Source organism: Pituophis catenifer, unplaced genomic scaffold, assembly GCF_029215685.1.
Source record: "Pituophis catenifer annectens isolate HBS135680 unplaced genomic scaffold, rPitCat1.0.hap2 SCAF_1, whole genome shotgun sequence".
NCBI classification, from domain to species: domain Eukaryota; kingdom Metazoa; phylum Chordata; class Lepidosauria; order Squamata; family Colubridae; genus Pituophis; species Pituophis catenifer.
Window position 1 is genome coordinate 307073755 of NW_027256881.1, and position 21154 is coordinate 307094908.

General features: G+C 39.5%; 1 protein-coding gene across 1 annotated transcript in view; it reads left to right on the top strand.

Moving 5' to 3' along the window:
* The window catches only part of SLC24A4 (solute carrier family 24 member 4), a 109048-nt gene that overhangs the window by 1646 nt on the left and 86248 nt on the right, over positions 1-21154 (top strand). The window contains exon 2 of the mRNA XM_070931508.1: positions 7795-7902. Coding sequence (XP_070787609.1) covers positions 7795-7902 — 108 coding nt within the window. The remainder of the gene's footprint in view (positions 1-7794; positions 7903-21154) is intronic.

Sequence of the window (21154 nt, forward strand, 5' to 3'; positions counted from 1 at the left end):
CAACCTTCTAAATTAAAAGAGGCTGTTAAGAGGACACACCAAATGGAATGACTTTTTTTTTTTTAAGAGAATTGGCAGGTACAGTGGTTTCACTCTAATAAGAAGTAGGAAACACCACTTTGCTCAACTGTTATGCTGCCAGGTGGCTATTAAAGGAATTACCTGTGCAGCTGAGACTAACAGTTTTTCTTATCTTGGGCTAGCCAGGGTTCCCATTATCATTTCACTAATAATAGGTGAGGGGAAAAAATACAGCATCAAAAGCCGCCTTAGGAAAAAATGTGATATAGGTAGTCACTGAATAATATAAACTACTTTTTGTGGTTTCTGTCATTCAGAGCAGGCTGAGGCTGCAATCCCAGGGAATATGCTCGGTCAAACCTAGTAAAACTGTCTTCCCAGTAAAGATGTGTTGGCTTATGTTATACAAGGGTGAACTAAAAATAATGCAACATTCTCATCTCTTAGGCACGTGATCAAACAAGAACCCCAAAGTCCTTTCACAAGGAAATTAAGTGGATCAACTGATTCCATGAATCCAGTTCTCTTTGGAAAGCATCACTCACTACTCAGTTCTCAGTGGTATAACTTAAATGCCACACTGCTTCTCTTCATACCAGATCTTTGCTAGAGAAGTAAGACTGAAGAAAATGAACAGCATGTTGGTAGTGCCTAGAAATTTTTCCAGGTTATCCGGAAAAGATCTTCCGTGCTATATTGCACTGGAGTGTGGCCTCACATAAATAATAATATTATTAATAGTTAATATCAGCCCACTGGGTGCCATTCCAAAAGCTCTTGGATGGCATTTAGACAATCTACATTAGCCAAATTTCCATCTGTCAATTACAAAAGCCACACTGTTAGAAACTGCACATATACTCTGCTAATACATTACAACATCCTAGGTTCTTGGGATGAACGTATGTGACAGATTTAACAGAACAGAATATAATAACAGAGTTGGAAGGGACCTTGGAGGTCTTCTAGCACAACCCCCTGTTCAGGCAAGAAATCCTATACCATTTCAGACGAATGGTTGCCCAATCTCTTCTTAAAAACTTCCAGTGTTGGAACATCCACAGCTTCTGGAGACAAGTTCTTCCATTGATTAACTATTCTAACTGTCAGGAAATTTCTCCTTAATTCTAGGTTGGTTCTCGCCTTGATTAACTTCCATCCATTGCTTCTTGTCCTACCCTCAGGTGCTTTGGAGAATAGGTTGACCCCCTGTCCTTTGTGGCAGCCCGTGAGATATTGGAACACTGCTATCATGTCATCCCAATTCTTCTTTTCATTAAACTAGACATATCCAATTCCAGCAACCGTTCTTTATATGTTTTAGCCTCCAGTCCACTAATCATCTTTGTTGCTCTTCTCCGCACTTTTCTAGAGTCTCAACATCTTTTCTACATTATGGCGACCAAAACTAGAGGCAGTATTTCAACTGTGGTCTTACCTAGGCATTATAAAGCAGTATTAACACTTCACATGATCTTGATTCTATTCCTCTGTTAATGGAGCCTAGGATTGTGTTGGCTTTTTTTGGCAGTTCCAACACCAGTTCAACACCAGTTAAAGAACTGGAAGCTGTGATTTCCCATTGTTGTATAAATAATAATTTATTAAATGTGTATGCTGCCCGAATCCCAGCAACACAACAATCAATAAAAGGCTAAAAGAAAGAGAAAAGGTGGGTCCCTGTCCCTTGCCAAAGACCTGGCTGAAGAGTCAAGTCATCATGCTCTTCTAAACAACAACAGAGTGGGAGCTATCCAGATCTTAGAAGAATCCCATTCCAGAGAGTAGGTGCTGCTAGATGACATTGTTTAATTGAAGGAACCTGGAACATAAATAATTGTTAAAGGACCTCGATCCATACCAATCGGGTTTCAGGCCCGGGTACAGCACGGAGACGGCATTGGTCGCGCTGGTGGATGATCTCTGGAGGGTTCGGGAAAGAGGTTATTCCTCTGTTCTGGTTCGGTTGGATCTTTCGGCGGCTTTTGATACCATCGACCATGGTATCTTGCTGTGGCACCTCAAGGGGTTGGGAGTGGGAGGCACCGTTTTACGGTGGTTCTCCTCCTACCTCTCGGGGTGGATGCAAACGGTGTTGGCAGGGGGGCAGAGATCGACCATGAGGCCCCTTACTTGTGGGGTGCCCCAGGGGTCAATTCTCTTGCCCCTTCTGTTCAACATTTATATGAAACTGCTGGGGGAGATCATCCGTGGTTTCGGGGTGAAGTACCATCAGTATGCTGATGATACTCAGCTTTTTATATCCACCCCGAACCAAGCCAGTGATGCCCTCGATGTAATGTCCCAGTGCCTGGAAGCGGTGCAGATCTGGATGGGGAGGAACAGGCTTCGGCTCAACCCTGCCAAGATTGAGTGGCTGTGGATACTGGCATCTCGGTCCAACGGAGAGGTTCCATCGTTGGCTATAGGGGGTGAAGTCTTACCCCCTGTAGACAGGGCATGCAACTTGGGTGTCCTTCTGGATTCGCGGTTGAGTCTACAAGATCATATAACAACTGTGACCGGGGGGCATATGCCCAGATTCGTCTGGTGTGCCAGTTGCGCCCCTATTTGGACCGAGATGCCCTATGCACAGTTACTCATGAGCTAGTCACCTCCCATATTGACTACTGTAATGCTCTCTACATGGGGCTGCCCTTGAGGACCACTCGGAGGCTTCAGCTGGTACAGAATGCAGCCGCGTGGGTTGTGATGGGAGAATCCCGATACTCCCATGTAACACCTCTCCTGCGCAGCTTGCATTGGTTGCTGGTTGCCCTCCGGGTGAGATTCAAGGTGCTGGTAATGACCTATAAAGCTCTACATGGCTTAGGCCCAGGATACTTGGCGGACCATCTGCAACCAGCAACAGCTTCCCATCGCCTGGTGCGTTCCCACAGGGAGGGCCTGCTCTGGGTACCGTCAACTAGACAATGTTGGCTGGCGGCCCCCAGGGGTAGAGCTTTCTCTGTGGGTGCGGCCACCTTTTGGAATCAACTCCCCCTGGGGCTCCAGCTGGCTCCTGAGCTCCGCACCTTCCGCCGCGAATTAAAAACATGGCTGTTCGCGGCGCCTAGCCTGGACTGAGGGGGGTTTCGATTATTTTAATGGGTTTTAATATTTGTTTATGTATGTATTTTATGTTTTTATTGGTTTGTTTTAATTGTTGTGAGCCGCCCTGAGTCCTATGGAGATAGGGCAGCATATAAGTTATATTAAATAAATAAATAAATAAAATGGATATGTTTAGTTAAGGCACAAAGACAAAGAACAATCTCGAGTTTCAATGAAGTTGACCATCCCATCATTATTTGGTTACTTGGTTATTTTCACTGGATTTAAGAAATATTGACGCTGAAACTTTTTCCATATAAAGAAAAGTGGAGGACTTAAATAGAAATAAGACTGCATTACAGAATTTAGATTCACCTATTGTGAACTTTATTAATATTTGTGAGAACTTTCCTTCCTTCCTTCCTTCCTTCCTTCCTTCCTTCCTTCCTTCCTTCCCTCTTTCCTTCCTTCCTTCTCTCTTTCCGTCCTTCCTTCCTTCTTTTTTCTTTTTTGTTTGATAGATGCTGGGATTCTATACCTGTCTCCTGATATTTTAGTAATCAGTTTTTAATTTCATTCTTAGGGACATATTTCTACTCTCTCACATACTGTATGAAGAAGTTGTTAAGAGTAAAGAAGAACATTTTTAAAAAGCCATACTGGCCTTGTTCCCACAACCCACGATCTTAGCTCTGCCCCATCTGAGTCCAAATCCTAGATAGATCTATGAAAAGGAGACTTTTCTAGGAATTAGATATCTGTCGTTGCCTTATTTTTTACTGTTCCACAGCATGCATGGGTAAAACAACAGAATAAAATAATTGGGGTTGACCATGTCTCACCAATTTTGGACTAGAAAAAAATAACCTGTCAGTCCTTGAAGATGGTCCACATCAAAAAAATAGACTCTACCAGAAGACTAGAACTATACTGAGTTAAGCTACTATATAGTAAAGAATCTTGTAAGCCTGCTTGTATCTTCCCTCCCTTCCCTCTTATACCAAGGAGACTGGAAGGCAAGAAGGGGGAGCTAGTCTGAGTCATTTTATAATGCTCTCCTACCTTTCTGGACTTAACACCTGTTTTATTTGCCCCTAATGCTTCTCAATGGTCTCTCTTTGGCTCTCTATGCACCAGACCACTGTGGATCTTTAAAAATTGCTCTGATTCAAAAAAACAAAAAAAGAAATGGCAGTCACTCAACCCCCTTGGCCAGATCCTGGGAGAATTTAGAAAATGGTTGCTCCCAACTGACTAGGTCACCAGAGATTGTGCTTTCCCAGCACACAAGATGAGGCTATCAGTAGTTGAGGTCGCTCACTTGGCCAGCAAATGTCATGAGCCTTGGTAGTATAGTGGTCTAAGGCACCCTGTTATTAAGCTGGTTATTAAGACCAGCTGCCTGCAATTACTGCAAGTTCGAATCTCGCCAAGGCTCAAGGTTGACTCAGCCTTCCATCCTTTCTAAGGTAGGTAAATTGAGGACCCAGTTGTGGGGGCAATAAGCTGACTTTGTATAAATATACAAAAGGATGAAGGCTATTGCTGAGCACATTGTAAGCCGCCCTGAGTCTCCGGAGAAGGGCGGCATATAAATCAAATTAAAAAAAAATAAAAAAATTGTTAGGCAAGTTTTGCCCCATTTTACGACTTTCCTTGATGCAGTTGTTAAGTGCACTGCCATTGATAAGTTTGTAACTGGGTGGTTAAGTGAATCTGGCTTCCCCATTGACTTTGCTTGTGAGAAGGGAATCGCACGACCTTGGGACACAGCAATAGTCGTAAATATGAACCGACTACCAAGCATCTGAATTAATATTATGGGGATGTGGCAGAGGTCGTAACTGAAAAATGGACCTAAGTCACCTTTTTTCAGTGCCGTTGTAACTTCGAACAGTCACTAAATGAACTGTTGTAAATCGAGGACTACCTGTATAGAATAGTATAGTAATTCAAGGTACGAAGATATGAATTGTTCCTAGTAGGGGATCCTGGAGAAAGCTGATCAAAACTATATAAGCATCCAGCATGCCTCAAATATTAAAGCATAAAATCCTTTTTAGAGAATTTTTTGAATTCAGCACTGATTCTAAATTAGTGTGTAAGAAACAACATACAGATATTCTATCACCACCTTTAAAAAAAAAGTCAGTATTTTTGTTCCAACTTTGAATGAGTGCCCTGTCGGTCTTATTTAATGTGGATACATATGCATAGTTCTCCATGTTCATAAGCCAATGGTTCCTAGTGGCTCATTCCAACCAACTCTTTACAGGCCATGGGGAAATACCTGTAGAGAAGCAAGCTTTACAAATTGTTTTAGAGGTTACTGGACAGATGATGAACAGCAGTGTGTAGGGAAAAATCTAATCCTCTACTCATATATCTAATAAAATCCTTGCAACGTTTGCATTTCTATACAATGTTTTAGGTCATGGAAATAAAAATATAGTTAACCCCTACAAAATCTCTAATGATATGGATTCTAATACTGTATCTGATTCCATGATAAATGCATTGCATTACAGGTATTTTTTATCTTTTGCTTTTTCAGTTATATAACTGTAAGCTTGCCAAGTTACAAGGTATTAAGCCCACCTCATGAACTTTCCCCATTTTATTTTCTAAGCCTGACCTGTATGAATGAGCCCAGGGGGCCTATATTACTCTGTTTCTAAAGCTAGCATTTCTATGAGAATTTAAATGGCAGGTTCCTACTGGGCATCTTTAGAATAAAGGCTTATTTGAAATTGTCTCTGCATAGTACACTTGAAAGAAATTCTTGATGTAACCATCTATTAACTGAGAACAATACAAGTCTTGTGTAGATTGTTTTATTACTTCTGTATGGCCTGGCTGTTGAACTGAAGCAGAATAATGAAGCAAATGTTAATTTTCCTCCCATTTCTTAAATTCTTTTATTTTTGTTGTTATTGTTCTTATTTTCTGCCAATTTGTTTGTCCTGGGCACTGTCATTGAGGACTATATATCTGATTTTTTGGGAATGGTATTAAGGGCTCTTCAATATTTGTATACAGTAAATGTTTTAGATGAGGGAATAGAAGGATGCTCAACAAATTTGCAGATGACACAAAGGGGGGATTGCTGTTCCTTTAGAAGAAGGCTCAAGGTTCAAAAGGATCTCAATAGTCTTGAACATCATCCAAAAAACTGTGATGTTGAGAAATGTGAGGTTCTGCATTTAGGTAGGAAAAATCAGATGCACAGGTACAAGGTACGTAGTACCTGTTTTAATAATAGTATTCAAAGAGGGAGCTGGAACTTTAGACTACAGATTAAGCATGAGATGGTTTTACCCTATACTAGTCAGTCCATACCTGCAATACAGGTAATCTAGTCCTTGCTTAATGGTCACTCATTCAAAATTGTGGCCCGGGTTTATTTATGATGACTCCTCATATTTGTGGCTGTTGCAGGATCTCCATTGTCATATGATCATGATTTGGCCGCTGAGTGACCAACTTGCAATGATGGCATTGAAGGGCTCCATGGTCATGTGATTGCCCTTTGCAACCATCGCTGCTGCCTTCTGACAAGCAAAATCAATGGGGAAAGTGACAGGAGATCACAAATGGCACTCACACAACTGGTGTTATAAGTCAGCGTGATCAAATGACATCATGCCTTATGACCACATCGCATAGTGATGAAGTTCCTAGTCTCGATTACTATCAATAAATGAGGACTGCCTGTGTTGTATCCGGGTTTGGTTGCTATAATACAAAAAGAAAGCTGAAGAACCAGAAAGAATACAAAGAGTAGCAACAAAGATGGCGAAGTCTTTGGAAGCTGTATCCTTCCAAAACATGGACTATGTTCCCAGAAGAAGGGTGTGAACTTATTCTTCTTAGTGCCTGAAGGTAGGATGTGCCTGAATGTAGGACAAGAGCCAATAGGTGTGGAAGCCTTACAGAAAAAGATAAAAACTCTAAATAAGGAGGAATCTCCTGTCTGTGAAAGCTGTTGAGCAGTGGAACAGCTCATCACTGAGGTTTTCAATCAAAGGTTGAACAGCCATTTGTCTGTTGGATTCCTGCCCTGAGCAGGAGGTTAGAATAGAATCTAATCCTGAGATTCTATGATTCTATGCCTGTGTGTCCCGCCGTAGATAGTCCCATGTTTGTCTAACATGTTGCATTATTGCTCATCATAGTTAAAATGATTACTCACATGTTGAGCACTCACATGATCAGGATGGAACTTTCTGCATATTATTAGTATTAATGGCCATATCTTTTTCACAACTCTATGAAAGGACTTTGTATCTTATGTGTGTATACTGAGAGCTTATGCACCAGAGACAAATTCCTTGTGTGTCTGATCACATTTGGCCAATTAAGAATATTCTATATTCTATTAGTACGAGGTCACAAAAAAAAACTCCATTGCACATCCTGATTTCTGTAGCCAATACTGTAACCACTTGTCTTTCTTCCTTATCACCCCTCTCTTGTCTGGGATTTTTCTCTTTTATGCATCAGTCCATATATAATTTATATGTGTCAAAAAAAATTATCAGAGACTCCTTTCCAGCTAATATGGTGGAGAATTCACGCCGATAGATGTATTAATGGTTTGATTCAGTGGGAGGCAGCTCCCATTTTAATCTCAAATTATGGTTTTCTAATGGAAAGAATTATATATATGAATAACCCAAAGTCCTTTTTGCCCTTACAAAGTGTCTTGTCTTTGTGCAGGACAAGAGTCGGCTGTTGTCAACCAAAGTGTTCTGTCAGAATTATGGAGGAATAGAAAATTGATGGCATCACATAATGAGTCACACAAAAAGAACTGCACAGAGCCAGGTAAGAAATAAAGAGCTTTAAGATACTGTTCACTTCTATCTTATTGTGGCAAGACCTGCAGCAGAGTTGGAAGATTATGCCAGACAGGAAGATGGTTTAATGAGTGTATCAATTGGTGAGGGAGAACTGGCAGAGAATTGGAGGATTGCACAGCCGGGGGGAAAAGGTACATTTTCGGGGACCCAAAATATGCCAAAATCTTCATGGTGAATTGCAGGGAGACTCTTCTCTGTTGCAATTGGTTGTATCATCTATATACTGAGGAAAGTTAATAATACTTTGAAATGGTGCATCTTTTCTTTTCATGCCTTTGTTTTGTTGCACAGAGCCAAACAAACACCTACATTTTTCAACATATGGTTATTTCTGTATTATTGGGGTTGACAGTCTTATAAATTAACTTCCATATTTGGATTCTTTAAAATGAAAACATATATTTGAAAACTATTTAGAAACATAGATGTTTCTAAACTGTTTAGAAACATCTGAGATTGTCATCATATTTTGGGGGGAAAAGCAGATGTTTTTTCAAAGTAGTTGAATTTAGGAGCCTTTTGTTAGTATGCCAGATTAATATTATAATTCAGATTCTGACATAACTACTTTTAATGGTTATACTTTCTATTTCTTTTTGACAGCTATTGAGAGGAGAATAAGTAATTTTTGGGTTTCATGTTTTTATAAAGTGCATCCATACCAGCCGCTTGCCAGATAGAAGTTCAGTTCTAACATTCTTGACGATCCAAGAAGAATCAGGAAGCATTTTTTCAAAAGAGTCCAATAATAAGAGATGACATTTTCATTTATTTAAAATATTTCTGGCCTACATTTATGGTGAAAAGCTCTCCCAAGGGAGCTTACCCATATAAAAGGGACAAAGAGTAATGAAAGCAACATCAAAACAAACATTTAAGAAGGCACAGTACAAAGTACTCCTCAAAATAATAAATCCAATCATTATTTTTGATGGGGCCTTAACATTCATATACTGGAGCATAGATTGACTTTTTAAAAAACCAAGAAAGCATAATGACTCCTGATCCCTCAGTAAATGAAAATGGCATCTACTCCCCAGAGACAGCCTCATCATTTCCATTAATATTACCAAGCACAGATTCCAGCTTTGGGGTTTTGCCAGAGCTCTATACTTAGGTGTCTTTTCCCTATCCATTTACTGTTTAGTTTCTTAAAGAACAATCAAGGAAGCTTAAGAGACAGAAATCTTTTCTGAGTACTGACTCCCCGCATTTCAGAGTTCCTGTATGGAGGCACATCAGCTGTGGGGTGTGTATGTGTGTGTAGAGCCATGCAAGATCAGATCAGGAACCCTTTTAGTTCAGCATTTTGTTTCCATCAGTGGCCAGCCAAATGCCTTTGGGAAACCCACAAGAGAACACAGAGGCAAGAGTTGTCCTGTGTGATTTATTTGCACAATGTTCGATTCCTGCCATTCAACTTTTGAATATATAGAGGCACTGCTTACCCCATGATTAATAACTGTAGATGAACTGGCTTAACCCACCTTTTCAAATTATCTGTGCTACTTAATGTGATTACCATAATGATATCTTCTCTAACAATAAATTGTGTAAGTTTGTTATATGTTATTCGAAAAACCACTTGCAGCCAGCTGCCCAAATCTACTTTCACTTAATCTTATTTGATGAACCTGATTTCTGAAGTTTTCAGAATGAAAAATTTCTCTCTAGCCCACTTTCGTCTTACAATCCGTGCCCTGCAGAATTGCTGTGACTTGGGGAACCTATAAATGTGATTTATGGACGAATGAGAGAAGGAAAGATAACATAATATCAGCAATGCTGTTTCTGATAGAAAAGCATTGGGTTTTGGATAGCACATGCATTTTTGTTTAAGCTGAGTAATATTTCTCCAGGTTCAATTTTAAGTATGGAGAAAGAGAAGAGAAATGGGATAAGTAATGAAGACAGGCAGGCAAATAGTTAGGCACTTCAGTTCTCAGCTACTAGCAGTTTTCATCTCTGGATTTTGATGTACCATTCCATCAGTTGAAGCAGAGGTGAAATCCAGCAGGTACTGACAGGTTCTGGAGAACCGGTAGTGGAAATTTTGAGTAGTTCGGAGAATCGGTAGCAGAAATTTTGAGTAGTTCAGAGAACTGGCAAATACCACCTCTGGCTGGCCCCAGAGTGGGGTGGGAATGGAGATTTTTGCAGTATTCTTCCCCTGCCATGCCCACCAAGCCACACCACGCCCACTAAGCCACGCCCTCAGAACCGGTAGTAAAAAAAAATTGGATTTCACCACTGAGTTGAAGGCTCAATTGCTAGCCCCATGCAGCATTCTTTTGTGTACAGGTAGATCATGCCAGCTTTCCCCAATCAATAATTCTCCAGATGTATAGGGTATTAATGCACCCAGTTCTTAGCCTAAGTGGTCTTGGACTTATTAGCTGGTAGTTATGTGAGTTGAAATGCAACATCTTCAGAGGCCCCCAAAGACTAGATTGTACTGTATACTGTATTTAGTTTTCAGTTTTGTTGCATTTGACTTGTTTTTGATTCGGTTTATTATGTGAGATGCGACAGGAATGATTTTTAGGACCCCAGAATGGAATATAAATATATGAACGAGTAAATCCACAGAATAGCCAGAAGATATTTCTAACTATCTCATATATTTGATATTAGATGTTATTATATTTGCAATAATAAACGTGTAAGATAAAAATCAATTCTGAAAATGATGTTTTCAAAAGACAAATGGTCAAGAATTAATTCAATGAATTAATGTAATGATTACTGTAGTGCTTTTGGTGGTACTTATACTATATAAAGATCATATTGTAACCTTTAAAATATACATTTATAAAGCAGCAATGTATCTTTATATTTCTTAAGAGAGGTAAAGCACAATCCCAAAACAATACATTTTTGGATTGTGTTTTTTGGTTAATCTCATTAGCACAGTCTCTCGGCAAGTTTCCCTGCACATCCGGATAATCTTAATGTCATTTTTTTAAAAAATGATTCTCATTACAAACTTTTTCATGCAACTTTTCCTTAATTTTAATTAATTTTAAATTAATTTCTTTTATATAATTAATTTATATTCAGTATGGCTAGATGCATAAAAGGCTAGAGGTCATACATTTTTAATAATTGGTTGTTCTACTGGTGGTATCAGCTAAAATGTTCTTACCTACACAATTAGGAAACGGACATTGCCCTGTCTTCTCTTACATCTAGTCATACTGTGTACAAAACTCATTGAGTTTGCTGTTGAATTTCTCTCCTACTAGGATCCTACTAGGATACACTCTCTTCTTAAGAGTTCGATGAATCATGAGTTTGTGGTAGACCACCAAATGAAACCCATGAATAAAAGCTGCATTTATTTATGCAAGACAAAATAGGATGACATCCTATTATCTAGATCAGTGTTTCTCAACCTTGGCCACCTGAAGATGCGTGGGCTCTGCTGGCTGGAGAATTCTGGGAGTTGAAGTCCATGCATCTTCAGGTGACCAAGGTTGAGAAACACTGATCTAGATGATGATGGTGTCAGTGCACAATCTGGGCTCCTGCTTGAAGAGCAAATGGTAGCCATGGTTAGGAGGGTCTTTATACAATTTCAGGTTGTGCATCAGTTGTGGTCAATCCTGGATTAGGAGGCTCTGCTCAGTATCACTCATGTGACCTTGTGACCTCCTGTCTAGACTACTGCAATTCGCTCTACATGGGACTGGCCTATTACCATGTAGGTGTTGGATACCTGGCACATATAACATCACTACTTCATGAGCTGGATTGGTGGCCATTGTGCTTATGACTGCAATTCAAGGTGTTGGTTAGACTTCTTAGAGCCCTTCATGGCTTTGGATTGGGTTACTTGAGGGATTGTCTCAGTCTGGTTGTTTCTACCCATCCAATCCAGTCAGATGTTGGTTGTTTTGACCAGTGGTGGGTTCCAACCTGTGTTACCACCGGTTCTCTTCGTGCATGCCCTTTGCGTACAATTGCGCAAATTCGCTCACAGGCGGGCTGAACTTGCACATTAGATTTCTGCCCAGCTGAGGTGCAGCAATCCACTCTGCTGCACCTATCAGCTGGGCTAAAAAATGATAAATAAAGGTAGGTATAACACGGGGGAGGGCGGGAGGGCCCAGCTCACAGTTATAGAGAACCGGTTCGCTGACATCACATCATCACCACTACCAGCTCGCCCGAACCGGCAGCAACCCACCACTGGTTTCTACCCATCCAAACCTGGCCCATCGATTAAGGAATGCCAATATATATGGTGGAAGGCATGCCTTTTCTGCTGGTCCATTGTTGGGATATTCTCTCTCTGATGATCAGGATGGGCCAAGCCCTGTTAGCCTTTTACGCAGCCTTAAAAAGCTGGTTCTATAGCCAGCCCTGGAGTTCTAAATACGTGAAGAGACCTATCTCTTGGATATGTTAGTGATTGGGCTGTAATACTTCCTCGACTGCTATGTATTTTAATTTTTGCATTTGTTGTGATTTTTATTTTTATTTTGTTATTGCCCACCAGCCAGAATCACATACTGAAACTGATTCAATAAATTAATTTTCATTTGTTGTCCTTTCACTAAAAGCTCAAGATCTAGTCTGCAACAACCTGGATGATCATGAAACGACAACAAAAAGATTTTCTTTATTTCTGTGTTGCCTATCTAGTGGTTGTCTGGAGTTTTGTAGTCCAAATCTGGTAGCCCTGTAAAATTGCCTTTGAGTTGGGCTCAGCTGTCTTTGTCAGGTTCTTGGCAACAATATAAGTCATCTGACTTTGCAATATTCTAGAGTGTATGGATATTTATTTGTCAGTCCAGCTTACAACCCTTGGTAGTAAGCTTGGAGCCTTGGTAGTACAGTGGTTTAATGCACCCTGTTATTAACACAGCTGCCTGCAATTTCTGCAGGTTCGAATTATACCAGGCTCAAGGTTGACTCAGCCTTCCATCCTTTCTAAGGCAGGTTAAATGAGGACCCAGTTTGTGGGGGCAATAAGCTGACTTTGTATAAATATACAAAAGTATGAAGGCTATTGCTTAACGCATTGTAAGCCGCCCTGAGTCTCCGGAGAAGGGCAGCATATAAATCAAATTAAAAAACAAAACAAAAAAAAACCCCAGAATTTTCTGGTGATCTCCCATCCAAGCACTAAGAAGTCCTGACTCTGTGTAGCTTCAAAGCACAGACCAAGTTGGCCAAGTAGTGACATCTGCTAAGATACCAATTAAAAACTAAAAAACCAATCAATGGATATGTTCCCCTACCATATTAAGCCATAAACTAGTTAACTATGTTTTAGCTTAATGCACCCAGGCCAAATGATTTGGCATTTTATGTGAATCCAGAAAATTAAATTAATTGAGTCAACTATGGTACATTTCATCTTGAATAGGCATGTTTGCACAAATAGTCATATGATATGAACTGTTTTTATTCTGATCTATCTTCTTTTTTTGGCCATGACTCAGATCTGACAATGACTTAAAATGAGCAGTACGTTTGTGCAGTGCAAATATGATATATACAATGCACCTATGAGTCAAGCAACAATAATTAAAAATAACATTCAAGGAATTAATGATTAATATTAGAACAGATAATATTTTTCTGAGCTACAAAACTATGCGTTTTTTTAAAAAAGGTTTGCTCTCCTGCCACTAACTGATGATTCAATTAAAATAATTTTTCAGACTTCCTGATATTGTGAATGAATATGAATGTCAATGTATAATTACATTACATTACATTACATTTTTACTGGACCTTAGTTCACTAACTGGATCTTCATTACATATTTCAAGTTTCTTAACATCTTGCAAAGAAGGTTATTCTAAAAGCTCTCAAATAGCTTGTTTTGTTATCAGTCTGAGGGAATCCAGTGAGAAAAACTCTCAAAATTATTTGAAAGCACAAAAGTATGAAGTAAAATATTGTAATTTCACTTTGTATTTTCTTCATTCTTGTCTTAATAATGGTTCAGGAACTCATGCTTTGGAACACAAAAGAGTTCTTTTAAATTCTAGCAATTTATTAAAAGAAGAAAAAAAGGTAATATAAATGTGAAGTTATGAGACGGCATGGAGAAAAACAAAACAAAAAATACACCTCCAAAATATGTTAATATTAATAAAAACTGGAGAAAGTAGAGCTAGACAAAAGCACTTTTTTACATTCACTGATATTTGAACAAATTATTTTAAAAAGCTTTCATTCCTTATTTAGTTGAAATTGAATAATGCATAATCACAAGGGTGGAAAATGCTGGCAATACTTAAACGAATGCTTCCAATTTAGCTTCTGTTTGATGCCATCAGAATCCATGCTCAATGTTAACATTGTTTGAGGAGGATCTGGAAAAACAATTTTACTAGAAAGAGTGAGCCTTTTATATGTTGGAAAAATCACTGGACTAGATATATCTCCAAATTCTTTGGATAACAGGATTTCCTCCTGATCATATGTTGAGCTTATTTAACCAACTGTGAAAGGCTATGGAAGCAGATGCTGCTGGGAGTTGGGATTTAGATGCTACCTGGCAAGACTATTTTGGGGTATGTGTTGTTTCAGGTGATGATTTATTGCTTATACTGAAGGATTTCATAGCCTTCTGAAAAGTTCCATAACTGGGCTTGAGAACTATTGTGAATGTGTCTACATTGGATCTGAAACTGGCACGTGTTAGCCAGGGACCACTGAGGTTGCTGGCTGCCTCTGTGAAAGGAATTTTTTCGGGCGGTGTTGTCTTTACCTGCAGGACTCCTGAATGCCGTTAGGCAATTGGGGGAGGCTCCTTTCTTGCCCCTTCCATGGTTTATTCGATCATGGGAATCGAACCGCCGAGCTGCTGGCCTCAGCAGTGCACAGGCCCAGCATCTTACCATGTGAGCCACCATGGCCCCTCTATTGGCAGGTAATAGGCAATAAGACAATTTTGTTAAATTCACATCACAGTAATAAGTTGGAGCAAGTTCAAAGGAGGGCTGTGAAGATAATGAGTGTTCAAGCTATTATCCAATGACAAACTGTTAAAGATCCATCCTAGAGGAGGTAACTGAGGGAAGATATGCCAATAGTATTCAAGTATTTTAAGAACTGTGCCATGGAGGAAGAAGAAGACTTATACTTTTTTTTGACCTAAAGGACAGGACTGGAACCAGTAAATTAACATTAAAGGAAAGGGATTCAGACAAGACGTCAGGAGGAACCTTGAAATAGACCGTCACATGAAGTGTGAGCATGTGAGAATGTAAGTAAATAAATAGGTACCACTTTGATGGGAAAAGCAGCAATGTTCAGTGGAGAAGTGGCAGCTGTCGCCAGACCTGCCTGGATGTAAGGCAAGGTCAGGAGAAGAAAGACAGAAGATCCAACAGCCCCCGAATACTTTTAGCCAGCTAGTGCAAGCTAGTTCACCTCCTGTGATGTACTGTGGATAGTGCTCATGAGTAAATAAAATGAACTAGCAATCTTAAACTACCAGAACTACTCTGTGTAAAAGCAGTATAAACATCCTTGGATATTTATGCTATGCACTAAATTTTTAAAAAATTAAATGGTGTGTTCTTCTTCACTGGAATTCTTCATTTGTCAGAGATGCTCTAGCACAGTGGTCCCCTTTCTTTACGGCTTGGCAGCCCAGTGGGACAAGAGAGGGGAACTGGCTCACTGCTTGCACAAGCCGAACTGCACATGCATGTCTGTGTGCCAGGCCCCCACTTGCACAAGTTGAGCTGTGTGTGCATGCACACTGGGCCGCCGCTTATGCAAGTCAAGCTATGCATGTGTGCGTGTGCACTGGCCAGCCACTCGTATGGCCTGGTTCCAATAGGGGCATGGCCCAGTAATGGGCCACGGCCCAGGGGTTGACCCCTGCTCTAGCAGGTCCTACACTAAGAAGAGCTAAAATAAATTATCATTAAGCATCTTTCCAATCTACACTCCTATGATATAACCTGCGCCTGGTATTTTTTACATCTGTCAAAATAAAATCTCTAGAATTTTCTCCCAGTCAAAGCAGTTGGGAATTCTTATATTCCAGTATAACTGGAGAATTCATGGAGTTGGTATCTGCCATATCTAGAGGCATTTTAACTAATACTGTACACCATGATGGAAGTAATAATGGTCAGCACAGTTGCCCTTACCACTGCTGTCTGCTGGAAGGGAAAGAGGTTTTCTGCAGAACTCTGGACAGTTCCTTGGAACACAGTTGTTGCTTTCCCAAGAGATTTAAAGCAGGCCAAGCTGTTTTAGAGGGGGGGGGAGGTTCTTCAACTTGTGCTGTATGGAATTTTAGGGTTCTGCAAGAATTTGATGGGATTCCATAATAAACCTAACGGTGAGGGAGATGGAGAGAGTGTGTGAGAGAATATTCAGTCAAATGAAGTGAAAAGCATACATAGCAATTTTTCTAGGGAAAAGCAATCCTTTCCCCGTCACTGAACATTGATTTGACTAAAACATTAACCTCCCAAATTATTGTGAAAATCAAGCGTTAATCTTGAATTTAAAATGGAATGTTTGCATTTACATTTTATAGTAAATGCATTATAGTAATGAGGCTAATACATTTACTATAATGTTAATTTTGCAGTTTACCTCTAACACTTGATACTGATCATAAATGGAGGAGCATAAATAAATTGCAAGAAGCACCAGTTTTGTTTTATTGTCTGTTTTCCATTTCTAGGAATTTGCCTCTTGATCAGAGGCTCCAAAACATTCTTTTTATTTAACCACAGATTCTTTAGCTTGAAAAAAAGTCTGGACCCCCTTTCTACAGAGAGTTGCAGAGAGATGCTGCATTTATCCCCCTGTGTACTCTGAAGCACCTTTTGGTAACAGAATCCAAACCGTTCCTAAGTAGCATTTCCTTTGGGGGAAGAAGAAGCAGAAGCTTAAAGGGATGTTAGGAAGCTGATTTACACTAGATAGGATTTATAGCCCATGATTGCCTGTTTCAATTGGCTGTAGCTGTCCAAGGTCACCGGGACAGCCTTTTCACATCAGTTGCTACTGATATTCTTAGTCAGAGCTGCCAGGTATTGAACAAGGAATCATTGGCACGCAGTGCTATTGCAATGAAAGAGTTTCAGGTTGCAGCCATATATTCAGGCATCCTTGGGTGACCAACTGGGATGTACTCAGTTTCCTACTCCAGGATCTTACAAGGGTGGAAGTAGAGTGACCATATGTCTGTTGTTATAAAGGACAGTTCCCTATCTCAGAAAACTATCCTTTAGACTTATTTATTTTTCAAAAACTCACTTTTGTTCTTTATTTTAATCATTTAACTTTTATTGTATAAACGGTACCTCTTAATGCACAATCTTTCACATTCCTATGAATATGGGAATACCTTTTAAAGATAAATTTACACTTATGTTTGATTTTAATTATTTTATTAGAATATGTGTTTTTATAAAATTGTTCTTGATTTTGTTCTTGAATTTTTCTTTGTAAAACAAAGTTATAAACATACAATATATATATACTCTACACACACACACACAAACAGATACAACACACATCCATCCATCTGTCCATCCTTATAGATGTTTTTCAGATTTGGCCCCTTTTTAGATTTGTCCTTTATTTTTTCCAAGAAAATTTGGTTGTTAAAGGTATTAGGAATATTGTCTGACTGATGAGGTAATAAACTTTGAAACTGAGTTTCTTTAAAGGAAAAACACTTTTCTGAATATAAAGTTGTCTAATCTGCAATTTTTTTTGAGCACCTGCTCTCAGCACCTCCTCTCTATAGGAGCAAGTAGCTGATTTCACTGACAGATGGTATTTTTAGGGACACGTTTCATTTCCGGAATCTCTCTATAAAGAGAGCTGGAAAGAGTTCTCAATTATAGTATTTTTTTTTAACAAGGCTTCTTATTGAGATCTTATTTTATTTAGGGCTTCTCTCCACACTGCATAATTCAAAGACATTTTTGGCAAGTTTGGAGAGAGGATTAAAATAGCTTGGGAAACCTATTTACTTGAGTCCCCTACTCTCCAACAAAAAGCAGCATGATCTGTGGCAGTGGCAACAAAGATCTCATTGATAGCCGTAATTGATTTTATTACATAGGTTATTAGAACTTTCAGATACAGTTTCTAAATTGGTCAATGTTGATGTATGCTTTGAATTACCCCTTAAACTGAAGCACAATTAAGTCTTATAAATGCTATATAGAATGCTATATATATAAGAAAGAAAGTACATATCTACCCTTACACATACATAACACACATATATACATATACATGTACATACATACAGATACACACACACACATTGAATATATACTGTGACTGACTCTGGATGTTCTGCTTCGGATACCACGAAGCTTCCTCCTAGAAGGTAACAAGGAAAACAGGCCATGAAGAGGATGTATAGCATCCCAGACAATCCTGCGGACCCTGCTCAGGCATTGCTTACATGCTATGTATATATTCAACCAGCATTTTCATTATAAAGAAGAGATACCTCCTTGCTATTTTAAAGTAGCTTTTTAAATACTTCTGCAAACCTTTTGTTTCCATAAATGTGCTGCTATTGATTTCTTCTTCTGTCGTACTCCTTGTTTTGATCCATTTCTTATTGACAGTTGCCACTTGAGTTCTCTATTGCAGGGATTGATTCTGTGCTCAGCTAGGTGGGCAGAGTTCTATCAATGTGTTCCCTGGTTAATAAAAGAGGCTAACTGTCCCAAAGGTGCTGTTCAAAAGACAGCTGGACTTTCTTAGTTTTTTCTTGAAAACCTTTTGCTTCTCATCCAAGAAGCTTCTTCAGTTGTTCAGGCTAATATTACGTATTTCTTATAAGGTGGGGGTGGGGGAGGGAGACATGCAATGCCATGCTTTTAGTCATAGCTTATATTAATTGTCTTGTAATATAAATTTCCAGCCATATCATTATGCGTATCTTTGCAGCACTTACTTTTATATCGGGCACAATCATGTGGAGAAATTTTCCTCTTCCTAGTTTTCAACATCATGTGGTTTGGTAATGATGCCTCATTCAACTGTTCCTGGAAACTGGAAGCTGAAAAGACAGTCTACATTCCCCCCCACTATATGCTCATTAATCCATACTTCAGTACAGAGACCAGTCTAAACCGAAGCCTTTGTTGATTGCCTGGATTCCTTGGATGTTTCCTTTTAATCCATAACAACCACTTTCTGAGAACATAACCACTGAATTAAGAATCATGGTTAAATATTAAAGAAGGCATTAAGGTAAATTTGACTGCTGGGGCTTCTCAGTCTGTTTGGTCATTTCAGTTACCTGTCATGAGTTCTCTGGTGTGTGGAATTATATGCTTCTCCATGCACAATTTTGAACCAGCTTCTTCTTTCTTAGCAGGAGGTATTGGGAAAAGAGCAATCTGACCTTTAAAATAGTTCCCTGAGCAAGTGTAGCAAATTGTCACCATGTCTTTTTGCCTCTACAAGTTGCTTCAGCAATAGATGATTGTGCAGTGGTTGTAAAATGGACCATTTCTAGAATCAGTTGGCGGTGGTGATGAGAAACCTGAAGTGGGAGAATGCATTTAGAGTGAGGACAAATTCCTTGGAAATGTGTCACATTTGGAAGTATCAGGGACACAATGGAACTTCTGAAAAGTGGTATTAGGAATTCTGGAGGGGTATAAAGAAGTCAACTAGAAGATTTTAAGGGCAGTGCCTGTCTTTTCTCTTGGTATATATCTAGGGATCAAACTGTAGACAGAGTAGAAGCTGTCATATTAATGCAGAGGCAGCTCTGAGATTAGAAAGACCCCAAGTGGGAAACCAGAGCAGGAAACTACCATTCATGGTGGTTACTTTCCTTTTATTTGTGTGATAGCTGTCCAAGAAGGTGATTTTTCAACAGTCATGTCGCTATACACTAAATAGCAGCAATCTTCCTAACAAAGCTTAATCAGGTAGTTTCGTCTATATTTAATCCCATTTACAATAATCCCTTTTAGGGAGAAGTGTGAGGGCCTAGAGATGGAGCTCTCACTTCACAATAGGAGCCTGGGAGTTCAATCCTAGGTAGCAGCAGATATTTCTCTCTCTGGGCATAAAGAAAAAATATTTGCTGCGCACTCCGCATAGATGTCAGGAAGGGCATCCGGCCAGTAAATGCTCAGCTCCATTCACTCTACCCAGTTGCAAGGGATTACAGGCAGGGGTGGGATTCAGAAATTTTAGCAACTGGTTCTTTGCCCGGTTGTTGGATGGTCGTAACCTACTCGGCCTCCTGCACCATGGGGGGAGGAGTTTTCGCCCTCCCCAGGCTCTGGAGGCCAGAAACAGACCCGTTTCTGGACTTCCAGAACTTCCAGTAGGCCCATTTTTTGCCCTCCAAGAGCCTCTGCGCAGGCTCTGCCTCTTACCTGGCATCCAAAATGGGCTGCGTGGAGGCTCCTGGGAGGGGCGGAGTGGGGTGGGTGGGGTCAGCCAGTCCTTGCAACTACTGGTTCGGCAAACCAGATTAAAATTAACATCCGGTTTTCCCGAGCCCGTCTGAACCAGCTGAATCCCACCCCTGATTACAGGATTGTTAAAAGGAAAAAAAAAGAGTAATCCCTTTTAGACTGGTTTTTCCTAGCCCTGGCTATCTCCAGATGTGGACTTTGCTGTGGAATCTTGAGAGTAAAAATGTAAATTTCAAACATCCAGAAAGCACCTACAATGGGGAAGGTGATGATGCAGAAGTATTTTGCTGCTCAAGTTGGTGTTATGGAAAATGACAGCTCTGGAACCCATAAATATATATAGTTTTATTAAACATGTTTATCATAGTAAAAGCTATAAGAGAAAATAAAGATAGTAAGAAAAATAGTAGTGAGAAAAGAAAATAGAAAAATACAGAAAAGAAAAAGATATAGAAAAAAAAAGGGAAAGGAAAGATAATAAAATAGTGACTTCTGATGTTCTTGACAGCAGTTATAGATACATTTATATTTTAAACACACTTTCTCTCACTCTGGTTACACCATAATTTCCTTCTTTCCATAATTTAGGCTTTCTAATCCTCAAACTCATAAATCACAAGTTTATATTTCTCTTTTTCAGTAAAAAGTCCATACAGGGTTTCTAGCCACTAAAAAAAGTAGTTGTTGAACTTTCTGTAATCAAACAAAGTTCATTTTGCCATTTCTGCCGGTTCTGTCATCTTCCCCTGGTAATCCTCCATCATGGATATTTCAGAGTCTTTCCATTTTGCACAAGAGACGTTCCGGTTCATC